At 42.4% G+C, this 12622-nt stretch overlaps 1 protein-coding gene across 1 annotated transcript; it reads left to right on the top strand.

Moving 5' to 3' along the window:
• Positions 1-4218: 4218 nt before the first annotated feature.
• Positions 4219-5455, top strand: LOC146672473 (putative C-type lectin domain family 20 member A). Its single transcript, XM_085386714.1, has 4 exons — positions 4219-4603; positions 4700-5041; positions 5127-5215; positions 5299-5455. Exons 1-4 carry the CDS (start codon positions 4276-4278, stop codon positions 5422-5424), a joined length of 885 nt encoding a protein of 294 aa, XP_085242840.1. The 5' UTR covers positions 4219-4275; the 3' UTR covers positions 5425-5455.
• The last annotated feature ends 7167 nt before the right edge of the window (positions 5456-12622 follow it).

Consider the following 12622-nt stretch of genomic DNA (forward strand, 5'->3'; position numbering starts at 1 on the left):
TCGGGCACCCTCCCCGGGCCTGGCTCCAGGGCGGGGCCCCGGTAACCCTATCCCGGGCAGGGTAAACTGTTCCCTCAGTGTCCTTTTCATAAGGCATCGCTCTTTGTCTGGTCCCTCACCCAGGGCCAGTTTGCCATGGGAGACCCTACCAGGGGGCAAAAGCCCCCAGACAACATAGCCCCTGGGATCCCTGTGACACACAAACCCCTCCACCACGATAAGGTAGCGATTCAAGGAGGAATCGCTAATTTAATTTAATTTAATTTAATTTAATTTAATTTAATTTAATTTAATTTAATACAAACAGGACAGACATGACTTGTCATGGTCCTGGGTCGGTTCGACCCAGCATTTTGAGTTTCTTATGTTCTGGTTTATTTTTGCATTATGGATTAGTTCTTATTCTCTGGTGATACTGTTTTGATTATAATTATATTCAGATTCTTTAGCTATCTGTTGATGATGATGACGATGATTATTTCTGGTTTAGGTTTTGTTATCTTGCCCTCATGTTTGGTTTAGGTCGCCTGTGCTTAGTCTTCTCTGCCCGTATGTCCCTCTGTCTGTCCATGACGTCATTATGCCTGTTTACGAGTCTGTGTCTCTGTCTGGCACGTGCTTCCTGTTTTATTTTGTAGGTCTGTGTCCTATGTCAGTGCGTTCAGCTTTGTGCTCCCCCTGTCCCGTCAGCCCTGATTCCTCCCAGCTGTGTTGCCCTCCTGTCTCTCATCCCCTGATTACTAGTGTGTGTATTTAAGCCCTGTGTGTTCTCCTGCCTGTTGCTGGTTCCTTTGCGTTCTGCTCCTCATATCCTCCCAGGGCCGTTATTTTAGTTCTCCCAGTTTAGGTGTCTTGAGTTATTTTGTCATGCCCCACTGCTCGTAAATCACCTTGTAAATAAACTTCACTAGCATTTTCATCCACTGCTTGCATCTTGGGTCCTCCTTCCTCCACACCACACGGCTCGCCTCCTCAGCCATGACATGACTGGGGGATAGGAAAGGTAGATGTCATGGCTCAGAGGCCCGTGAAGTGGAATGGACTCATGCACAGAACCAAAAGACCGGGGGCTTGACGTGATTTGCAAAAACAAAATTTTTATTTACAAGAATTCCTAACTTAGATAATCAAGACAAACAAGATTTAATTTTGTGCACAAACGTGGTGCCTATGAAGTGCTGGGCTTAGGCTAGGCATGAAACTGTCGGGTCACAAAAACTGCTGAGGGCTGGAGTGGGTGGGGCAGGTGGAAACTATGGCAGACCAGGGGCACTGAAACGAAGGAGAGGATAATCAGAACGGTCCAAGGAGTTGGGAGAGTTTCCCAGTTTTATAAGCTGAGATGGATTACGTGTTCACAGGCAGGGATAAGCTGGAGGTGGAGGTGAGGCGAGGTCCGGGCGAGTACTGAGTCCTTTACGGGTGCGCAGGGAGGCAGGCAGGTGTGAATGGCAGTTTGCATGAAAAGGATTAAGCTGACCAGAATCCGGAAGCGTGGCTATGGCAGGGTTTGGATGATGAGTCCAGGTGCCGACTAGGAGACAGGAAGAGAGAGGTTAGTAATGCACACTGAGAGATACACAGAAACATGAGGCTGTGAACTAACAGAGGTTAGCAGACAATCTGGCAAAGACTCATTGTGTGCGCTGCCAGATATATATAGATATAGGAGAGCTGACGCTGTGGAAAGTTACTCAGACTCGGCCGGACAATGAAAGTAGAAAGAAAGACAGGAAAAGAAAGAAAAGCTGAGGGGAAAAGTCTAGTGTGAAAAGACCACAAAACTCCACAGCAACAGTCTAGATAAGTATAAGTAACAGTAAATGATAAATACTGAATGTTACTGAGCAGCACGCAAGACCAACAGCACACAGTATGCTATAAAGCAGCAGCAGCAAAGGAAGATATAGTGTGTCTGTGAGCACCCATGTGACATATAGAGGCCTCTCAGAGCAAGAGAGGACCACTAGAGGGGCAGCCGCGCCACCCTCCTGAGAAAAGAGCTGAGGAGAGCCCCAGATGAGGAGTCACCCAGCAGCCACAGAGTGCAGAAACCACAGGGGGCTACAGCGACGTGCCTGCGGGCTCTGCCAGCTGCCAGCTGCACCAGAGTGGACCAATGTGGAGACAAACAGAAATTAACAAACACAATCACACTCCCCAAATATACTCTATACCCCATGTCCAGAACTATTGTCCCCAGAGGGGACCCAAGACTCAGGAGATGTTGCCCTCTTCCCTGGGGTGGAGACAAGCAGTCCGCCCCCGGTCCTGCAGCAGCAGGGAGGTCTAGCATCCCAGACCCAGATCTGATCGCCAACTCCTCCTCCAGAGAACAGGGGTGTGAAGACCCCATGCCTCTCTCTGCCTGCTCATATGTGGTGTTGCTACATGCTGTTCTAAAGTGCATTTAAAACATGGGAGGGGCATGGTGCTTTCTGCCAGAAAGCAGCAAATGTCAGCATGGACCCTCCTGAGACCTCTCAATGTCTACATGCATTTAAAATTGACAGACCGTCCTCTAGCCCCCCAAAAGCGTGCCTACCCCCATGGCCCTATGTGTTCTGAGAGTGTAAGTAATGTGGATGTCTAGGTTGTAGAATAAAATTGAGGCACAGGTGGCCAGAAGGGGACAGAGAAGGAATAGCTCCCATACACCTCAGTGATACACCTGTACCCCATTGCTGTTTATTTGTATTATTGTATTATTTTATACACACAACACTCATCTTCCACTAACCTAGACTTCTTAGATGTGTAGACGTGTTTCTATCGGTTTACAAGATAGTAGTGAGATCCGCGATGATGTATGGTTTAGAGACAGCTGCACTAACAAAACGGCAAAAGGCAGCGCTGAAGGTGTTCGGATGTTCATTAGGAGTGACCAGGATTGACAAGACTAAAATGGGAATAAAGAGTTTGAAAACAAAGTTATAGAGGTGATGCCGAGGTGGTTTAGACATGTGGTGAGATGATGAAGATGGAGCTGCCAGGCAGGTCAAGGTAGAGCACCTACCTTGACCTGGATGGAGCTCTTCAAGGCATATACCACAAGGTGGAGTCCCCTGGCAAGACCTGGAACACGCCAGAGAGATTATGCCTCTCAACTGGCCAGGGAGTACTTCGGTGTATTCCAAGATATACTGAAAGAGGTAGCTGGGTAGAGTGAGGTCTGGGCTTCTCTGCTTAGGCTGCTTCTTCCAAAACCTGGCTTCTTACTGTATGACTACTGAGATTGTTGTAATTTTTACTTTTGTAAATTGACCTTTTTCCATTGTTACATCCCCCAGGAGGATGTCTCTTCTCCCTACTAACTCTTTGTTTTGTCTAGGCTCCACCTCCTCTGTCCTGATTGGATGCTGCTCAGAGTCCAGCTAATTGTTAATCAGCGGAGCACTGGGGCGATCGTGGCTCAAGAGTTGGGTGTTCGTCTTGTAATTGGAAGGTTGCCGGTTCAAGCCCCGGCTCCGACAGTCTCGGTCGTTGTGTCCTTGGGCAAGACACTTCACCCGTTGCCTACTGGTGGCGGTCAGAGGGCCCGGTGGCGCCAGTGTCCGGCAGCCTCGCCTCTGTCAGTGCGCCCCAGGGCGGCTGTGGCTACACTGTAGCTTGCTATCACCAGTGTGTGAATGTGTGTGTGAATGGGTGGATGATTGTGTATAATGTTAAGCGCTTTGGGGTACTTAGGACCAAGTAAAGCGCTATACAAATACAGACCATTTACTTAAGGCCTGTGGAGCTGTGTTTCTGTGCCCTCTGGCCATTTTGGTTGGCATACCTTACAGGCTTGCATGCCTTTGTGACTTGTATGTGCATTTTTGTTTTCATGTTCAGACTGCCTCTAGGGGAGAGATGCCTTTTGTTTTGACACCCTGTTTTCTCCTGTTTATGTGTTGTTAGGTAGGTTATGGTTATAGGTTGTATATTTTGTTTTCTTTGGAGTTAGGTAAGTTTACTTTATTTTTACATCAGGGATGTTTTGTTTGTTATGTTGGCCTTGGCTCTCCCTGAAGTTAACTCTCAGTCTGTACCAAAAGTTCATAACTAGCTTTAAATAAACCTTTTAAAGTTACCATCTTGGCTCTTTCTTCACTATTTACCTTTATGTTCGTCCTTTCACCCCCCCCCCTTCCCCCCTAGACTAGCCAGGGGACTTAACATCCATGAATTGTCTACAAATCCAATTTCACCAATTAAAATAATGCCTCCTTTCTCTCAGGAGGACTTTCCACTCTTCCTCCCCACTCCAGAGAATACCACTTTGTGAACCAGCTGATGACCTGGACTGAAGCTCAGAGTTACTGCAGAGAACACTTCACTGACTTGGTCACCATCTACAACAGCGACATCAACCAACTGCTTTTCTCAATGTCACCAAGGATCAATGCTTTTGCTTGGATAGGGCTCTATGATGATCGTTACAGCTGGAAGTGGTCCATGGAGGGAAAACTTTTTTATGTTGGCAGTACACATGAATTTCTGATCTGGGCTAACGGCCAACCAAACTGTGCATATGCAAATCAATACTGTGTGGCTCTTCAGGGACAAACACAGATGGATGATAGACCCTGTGGAGATTCTTACCCTTTCCTGTGTTACAATGGTAGGAAAATAGATTGTTACCCTAGTTATGTCTGCAATTTTACAAGATTCATAGTTCACCTATTTTAAATATAATTCCTCTATTAAACATTCACAGCCAGTAGTACAAGTTACATCTTCGTGATGGAGAATTACACCTGGTCAGCGGCTCAGTCGTACTGCAGGACATACCACACAGACCTGACCAGTATAAGAAGCAAAGAGGAGAAATCCATCATCACGCTCACTTTGAATGGATCAGGGGTTCAGTATGTGTGGATTGGTCTCTACAGGGATCCCTGGGCCTTCTGGTCTGACAACACCACCTCCACATTAGCTAACTGGGCGTCTTCTCAACCTAATAACTACAACTCACAGTACTGTGGAGCACTGAATTTAATGTCAGGGAAATGGGCTGATGACCACTGCAGCAGCAGTAACTATGTTTTCTGTTTCACAGGTGAGGTCCAGAATGCAAACACTGTAAGATCCTGTCATCATGTAAAACACTAATGTTTGTGTTGTTATATGTGGTTCATTTTTAGCAGTGACAAAGCAAACTGTGGTGAAAATGAAGCTTCAGTCAGAGGCAGACATGCACAGCACAGAGATCCAGCAGCAGGTTTCACAGCAGGTCAGCAGTTCAGTCACCAACACAAACTTGACACAAGTTCAAACTATGCTTCATGTTTGTCATCATCTGCACATTTTGTCCAGCTGTCAGGCCTCATGCTGTCAGAAGGACTGACAGACTTCAGGATTCGTTGGAGGAAAGTCCAGAGTTACCGTGATGACCAGTCAAAGAAGCAGGATGTGGACGGTGGCTGCAAAACTGAAGTCTGACTGGACTGAACCACTTCATGTGTGAAGTTAATAACATGCTGTGCTGAGTTGTCTCATCATTTAAATCTTTTATTTCAGAGTATATTGATTGCAGAAGTGCCACCAATAACTTGTTTGTTCAGGTGCGGTTGTAGTTTTTCAGAAAATCTTTTAATTAGAGGTCCCTGCACTAATTTTGTTGTTCATCTAGAAGTTTTTATAGGCTGTAGTTTCTTGAATTCACCTGTCTCAGCACTACAGACACTGTTCTGGCTTTTTGTGCAAGCAGTTTATTAGGATCCATATTTCTGTTTGATTGTGACAGTAACCTCTGCTGACTTAAAGAAATGGTAAACATGAAAGTGAGGAGATGCGAAGCAAAAAAAAAAAAAACTCCCCTGAACAAAACGTTGTACTGTTTATTTCCTGTTTTTGCTCAGACTGTTTGATAACCACAAAAATGTAACCATAAGAGTATCAGACCTTACCCGATTTAAATTTGGACGCTCACTTTCAACTGTGTGCAGTTTTAATGCAGGCTGGACGTCATCTTGACAGACACTTTAATTGAATTAGATTTTTCTCTGCTTATGAAAGTGGCTGTGATGGATTATTTCAGAAGGGATTTATTGTTTTCTTAATGGATTATTTTCATTAGAACACTGAGATAACAGATCTTCAGGGCTGATGTGCCCGTCTCCTCTCCAACCTCTCACCTCTTAAAGATAAGAACAGAGTCAGCATTAGCTCAGAGTAGATTAGTTAGACAATTGTAATTGATGTGATTTGATTATTATTCGATTTTTATTATCATTTCATTCTTCTTTTGTTTTTGTCCTGCTACAATTCTTTAAAAAAATTGCTGCAATTAAAATTTCATTTGTGAAAAAAAAATTCTCATTTTCTCTCAACCATTTATGAAACAGTAAGGGTAAAAATCTGAACATTAATTTGTCACAATCCAGAGGGGATATTTTGAAGGTTTTCCCTGTGGAAAAGCAAAAGTATAAGTTTAAGAAGATGTGCTCTTATTTCCACAGAGCACTGAGGTGGAAAACATTTTCTTCCATATCACCACCAATCTCTCTCCCTCCAAAGAGTGGAGATTAAATAGTGGATTAAATTAATAAGTCGAATTGATGTGATTCTATCATCCTTTTCTAAAATCAGTTTTGCTTTTGTTTTGCTCTAAGTTGCTTTAATACAATCTTCTAGACAAAAAGTCTAAATAATGAACATTCCTTTTTTAACTTTTATGAAACATTATATATATGAATATGACTATTAATCTATATTAATCCAAATAAGTTGCTTTAGCCTTTCCAAGTAATATCTTTCTTTGGGGCCTGCTGTCCAGCCTCTGAAACCAAGTCAGATAAAAAACAAAGTGCCATGATCAATAGGGGAGCTGCCATAGTAGGTGTGACTGATACGATTTGACCCAAATCAAATCAAATCAAATCACTTTTATTGTCACATCACATGTGCAGTAAAAGTGAGACTACTCAGGTTTCTTCGTATCAGGGTGAGCAGGGAAGACACCTGGACAACTTGCCTCATTCACCCATTCACACACGCACTTTTTCTAAGCTTTTATTTCTATATAAATGCTGGTTATCTAACATTCACTCGCATTCATATTCCGATAGCTACAAGGCTGGCCCCTGCTGGATGATCCACAGCTGCCCTCAGGAGCTCTGATAGACCAGGCCAAACACCTGGGCAACCTGACCTCTGTTAGTGTTCTTTGTTTTTTCTTTCTCTTGGGAAGTACAGGACAATGACTACCTTTTAAAAGATTTAATTCATTTCAGCAGTTGAAATTAGAAGTTCCAGCATGCTGGACCTCAATGTGAATCAGCAATCTGCTTCACAAACATGATGACCCTGTAAGTGGGCAATACAGTATAATACCACAACAAAAACAAATACTATTATGACTCTTTTCTGGGAAACAAGCAACCGGTCCTGCCATCTCCTGACTGGATCTTCTTCTGCACTTCATCCATGTCTGACCTCGTCTGCATCTGCTCCTTCCCCTTGAAAGAGATTTTCTTTTCTAACCTTGCTACATTAATATTATCTAGCAATTCTCAGTCTGTTGTTTTCTACTTATTCTCCAAGTTTTTGTAACCATCTGCTTCACCCTGCTGTAACAGTTCGTCCCAAACAGGCTCCTTTGCGCTGCATTGTGTTGTGTTTTTAAGAAGACTAGGAGACTCAGGTTGATTGTTGCTAATTCATTTCCTGAATGGAAATGTAACGGTGTTTGATCAGTGCAAATGGCTCATGACACACAATTTCACACAGCACAATATGGCAACATATCCCATTCTGCTTCAGCATACAGTTTTACACGATATTTAACAAATGAAAAATATATAAAACTGGTGTTGGACGTGTCCACTAAGCACTTATTACAATCTGTGCCCATCAGTTGCCCAAACAAGTTTTATGTATCTATAATACTTAACTATGTTGTGTGTGGAACAACACAACTAACCTCTGGTATGGCTACAGGACACTGGCAGCGATTACTGCAGCCAGCCTCACCTAATCGGCCACAACAAGAGGAGGGCACTGTTTCGCAATTACACTGCGCATCCAAAACTCATCCTGTCTGAAGATCTGACCAGTGTGAGTGGAGGTGGTGAGCAGCTTCCTGATAATCCCTGCTCTGAGGGCTTTAACTCTGGTACTTAAAGCTGGGATGTCAAGGTTGGAGACAGTACATGGTGGACACTGGGTGTGTTACCAGAGACTGTGCAGAGGAAGGGAGACATACAATCTGGATTATGGAAAATATGGTTTGATGAAGGTAAATATTTATCATGGTCACCATCAGCTGTCACAGCTCTGTCATTAGAGAAGAAAAGAAGAAAGCTGTCGTTCTCTAATCATGATACTAACACACATACACAACTTCACACAAACTTTCACTCGCAGTATATTTTCATTCATTGGCCTTGTGAGTAAACTGGACGTGTTTCCATTGAAGATGTCGGTGTGAGCGGAGCTGATGAGTTCAGGATGGTTAGTAGTGTGAATGCTGATTAAGCATTCACAGTATTGTTATCCAAATCTCTAATATTATTCCGGTTAATTCTGTATACTTTTTCTCCTTTAACACCATTCAACTCAAACCATTCAGCCACCATTAGATTCCTCTTCAAATATCTCAGTGAATATTCACTGAGATATTTGAATGTTAATCAATAAATCAATATTCAATATTCAATTAGATTCCTCTTCTTTTGGCCTTTTGTGCTTGTCTCTTTCTAACTTTTAAATATTCACTATATTCAATTTGATTGAATTTGATTGGTTTGAAATCCACAGAGATCCAACTGTTCCAATATTCCTGGCACATACGGGATCACTGCAGGGTTTCACTTAGGCTGCGGTTGTCGTTCTCTCCTGGATCGTCTGGAGCTTTCTTTAGGTGTCTTCGCATCTTTTACAAATGTCCAGCAGGGATAACCACATTTACTCAGGGCCTTCTTAATTGGATAATTGGAGGTGAGCTTCCCTCCCTCCAAGACATCTACAGGAAGCGGTGCCTGAGGAAAGCGGGGAGGATCATCAAGGACTCCAGTCACCCCAGCCATAAACTGTTCAGACTGCTTCCATCAGGAAGGAGGTTCTGCAGCATCCGGTCCCGTACCAGCAGACTGAGAGACAGCTTCTTCCATCAGGCCATCAGACTGCTGAACACGTCATAGACACCTCAGCTTCACTACTGGAACTTCAACATTATGCACTCCACACTGTATATAAATGCCACTTGTTTTGCACATATTCAACTCTGTATATTTTATATATTTTATTATTATTATTATTATTATTATTATTATTTTATTTTATTTTTTTACTATTTAATTTGTAAAAATGTGTATACACACACACACACACACACACACACACACACACACACACACACACACACACACACACGTAGGAAAATATTTAGTATACACATCCAGAAATGCATACACTATTATATATTGTACATATATTTATTAGTTTCAGGTTGGCCATTCTTGTATTTTGCTCGTTTGTGTTGTTGTGTTTTGCACATCTCTGTTGCTTGTGGGGCTCGCACACAAGAATTTCACTCGCATGTGCTGTGCCAGTGTGCCTGCACATGTGATGTGACAATAAAAAGTGATTTGATTTGATTTGATTTGATATGATGTTCTTCTGCATTCCTGGCAGCTCTGTCTGCGAGGATGGCGTTAATGCTGTGTTGTTGCTAGATGGATCCATGCCAGTGCTTGCTGTTGCCAATAAACTGGAGCTTGCCCCACGATCGGAAGGTCGGCGGTTCAAATCTGCTCGGGAGCATGTTTACTTTATGTAAACAAGATTAGATCGCGGCCACGCAGGTATGTCCGCTTCATTTATACGAAAGCAACAGCGATATTTTACCAGTGTTTTTCCATAAATAAATATTATCAATGTAACTAAAGATAATGCAGCACTTGATCCTTTTATTGATGTCACACAGATACATACAGGTCATTTCCTAAAAAAGGGAAATGAACTATTAACATTCTATTACATGTATGTGATTATTTCAGATGTAATTCATATTTCAGAGTAGTAATTGTAAATTACTTCATGTAATCAAGATGAGAGACCACGGCTATAAAAGCGAAGGTGGATTTGGGAAGCCTGTCGCAGCCATGTCCTGTCCGTATACGCGAGCCACCCATTGCGGAAGGTGCAAGATTGATAAGGAGAGTCCTCAGAATTCAGCGTATATTGTGGGACAGACAGGATCCTTTAGCTCAGCGCGACAGTGTGCTCATAGAGAGATATCGATTTTCCCGTGAGGATATTATTTACTTAACCAACTTGTTGACGAGGGGGTGCAGGACCACCACCTGTCTTTTTTTGCTCTGCCCTTTTCTTGGTTGCTGTTATAAACAAACAAACAGATTATTTCAGGGTCTCTTTCCAAGAGACTAAAAGCAACATAAGTGATAAATATTACCATTCTGTAGAATATTCTTATATTTCACTTTTACTTGTTCCCATGTTCTAGTGGGTCCTGTTGTTGCTCTAATATGAAAGAGGATATAATGTAATATACTATAATATAATATAGTGTAATATAATAAATTTACCCTACCGCCTACTGGTGTTGGCCAGAGGGGCCGATGGCGCAATATGGCAGCCTGGCTTCTGTCAGTCTGCCCCAGGGCAGCTGTGGCTACAACCGTAGCTGCCTCCACCAGTGTGTGAATGTGGGAGTGAATGAATAGTGGCATTGTAAAGCGCTTTGGGTGCCTTGAAAAGCGCTATATGAATCCAATCCATTATTATTATTATTATTATTAAATTACTTACGAGTTTAATTTGTCAGCAACTTTCTGCCAGCCCTCTCTCCTTGCTTTTGCAGCCTTTGCAGTGTTCCCTTGTGTTTTAATTAAACTCTGAAACTCCTGAAATCCCTCACTCAAGAGTTCTTGCTCTGCTGCCGAAAAATACCGAGCACGCCCCTTCGACATTTTCGCCGACCAATCAAAGGGTTGCCGATCAAAGTTTCTACTATCGATGCGTAGCCCCTTTTACGACACCCAGTGATCTCACATTACTTCATCCAGCTATACTAATCGTCAACAACAGGTGTGTTCGGAGAACCGGAATAGCGAGCTCAAAGTTGGCGCGTCGTCTTGTTTCTCTGTATACTGTAATGTATATAGAGAGATGACAATAACGTTTGCTTTGACTTTGACTTGAATTGAGATAAAATGACATCAGTAGGGAGTTTTTACCACCCTGTCCATCAAAAAGGCGATAAGGAGAAAGTGTGAGGCGACCTCTTGGTTGAAGTGAGTGCAGAAGTGAAAAAACGAAAAGATGAAGTGAAAGCAGGTGAAACATTACAGACTGCTCCCATCAGCTTCACATGTAGGATCACACAGAGATGATCAACTGGGACACCAAGTTCAGAAGAGAGGAACTATGAGAAGGAAACACGAGAAAGGGATGGGAAGCTCCACACTGTTTCACGCTGTGTGGAGCTTCTGAAGCGCACATGTAACCGTGGTTACAACTGTTACAATAACACAACAGGAAATAATACCATACAAAATATAAGAATAAATATGATTAAAGAGAAAGTCATCATGAGTCACATTCATGCTGTAAAGAATTGAACAAACGTGTGTAAAAACTCTTGTTAAAACAAATAGTTTATGGGAATGCTCCTTTAATGGAACCTTTCCCACTTCTTCCCGTAAGCGCGAGTTAGCTTTGTGAAAAAAAAACACCAGAGACAAGAATCAGGGATTTGGAAAATACAAAGGTCTTCTTACTCAAAGAAAAACTGGTGACTGTTGAAGTTTTGGAAAAACAAACGGAGAGTTTTGGTGAATTTTATGATGTTTTATTTGAATTTAGAAAAAGTTTGCTTGTCACATGCACACTTGGTATTTGAAGCCTGAGGTAATTGAAGCTTTTCTCTTTGCTGGGTAAAAGTAGAAAAAGCAAACAGACTGTGACGTGTGTTTTTTGTTCATGTAAATAACTAAACACAGTTCCTTTGCACGATGATCTGAATTTGCGTTTTTGTCACATTGAAGCTAGCGACAAGAGGAAAAACTGTCGCCATTTTGTTTTTTTTCCCCTCAGAGTCACAAATGATTTATTTTGTGTCTTTATTGTGATTTTTGTGTTGTAAATATAAAGTCTGTTTTATGCAGTCCAGGTTTTATTGCATTGCTTTCCAGCCATCGGACGAGGCTCAGACTTTCCTCTCTCCCCCTCTGCATGTGTAGTGAGACAGACTCACACACACGAGACATCAGATGGCGAGTCTGATGCAGTAACTGCAGCAACCAGATTTTTTTTCTATAGGAACTCTGTGTTTAAGCATCAGTGCACCAAATTGGGTTGAAAGCAAGAGCTCATGCAAGGAAAGACAGAACCTGCTATTCATGTCATCAGTAGTGGGCATAAATTCAATGAGCTCATAGCACTAAGTTGTCTTTACTAGCCCTGCAGGACAGACCGGTTTGAGACCCTCAGACTCTCAGATGGTCTTTAGTAAGTGGATTGTGAAACTGAAGGTTTTAGTTTAAATCTTATTTGTAAATCAAGAACTAAAGCTTAAAGAATAACCTCGGTGTGTAATTTAGTACAATAACTAAAATTATCTTAACTATGGAAGGTTAAGCATGACCTACTCAACTGTCACTGATTTGGTTTTGTT

Source organism: Rhamphochromis longiceps, linkage group LG3 (genome assembly GCF_057381845.1).
Source record: "Rhamphochromis longiceps isolate RC_006_pf linkage group LG3, R_longiceps_female_GT1.1, whole genome shotgun sequence".
Taxonomy (NCBI): domain Eukaryota; kingdom Metazoa; phylum Chordata; class Actinopteri; order Cichliformes; family Cichlidae; genus Rhamphochromis; species Rhamphochromis longiceps.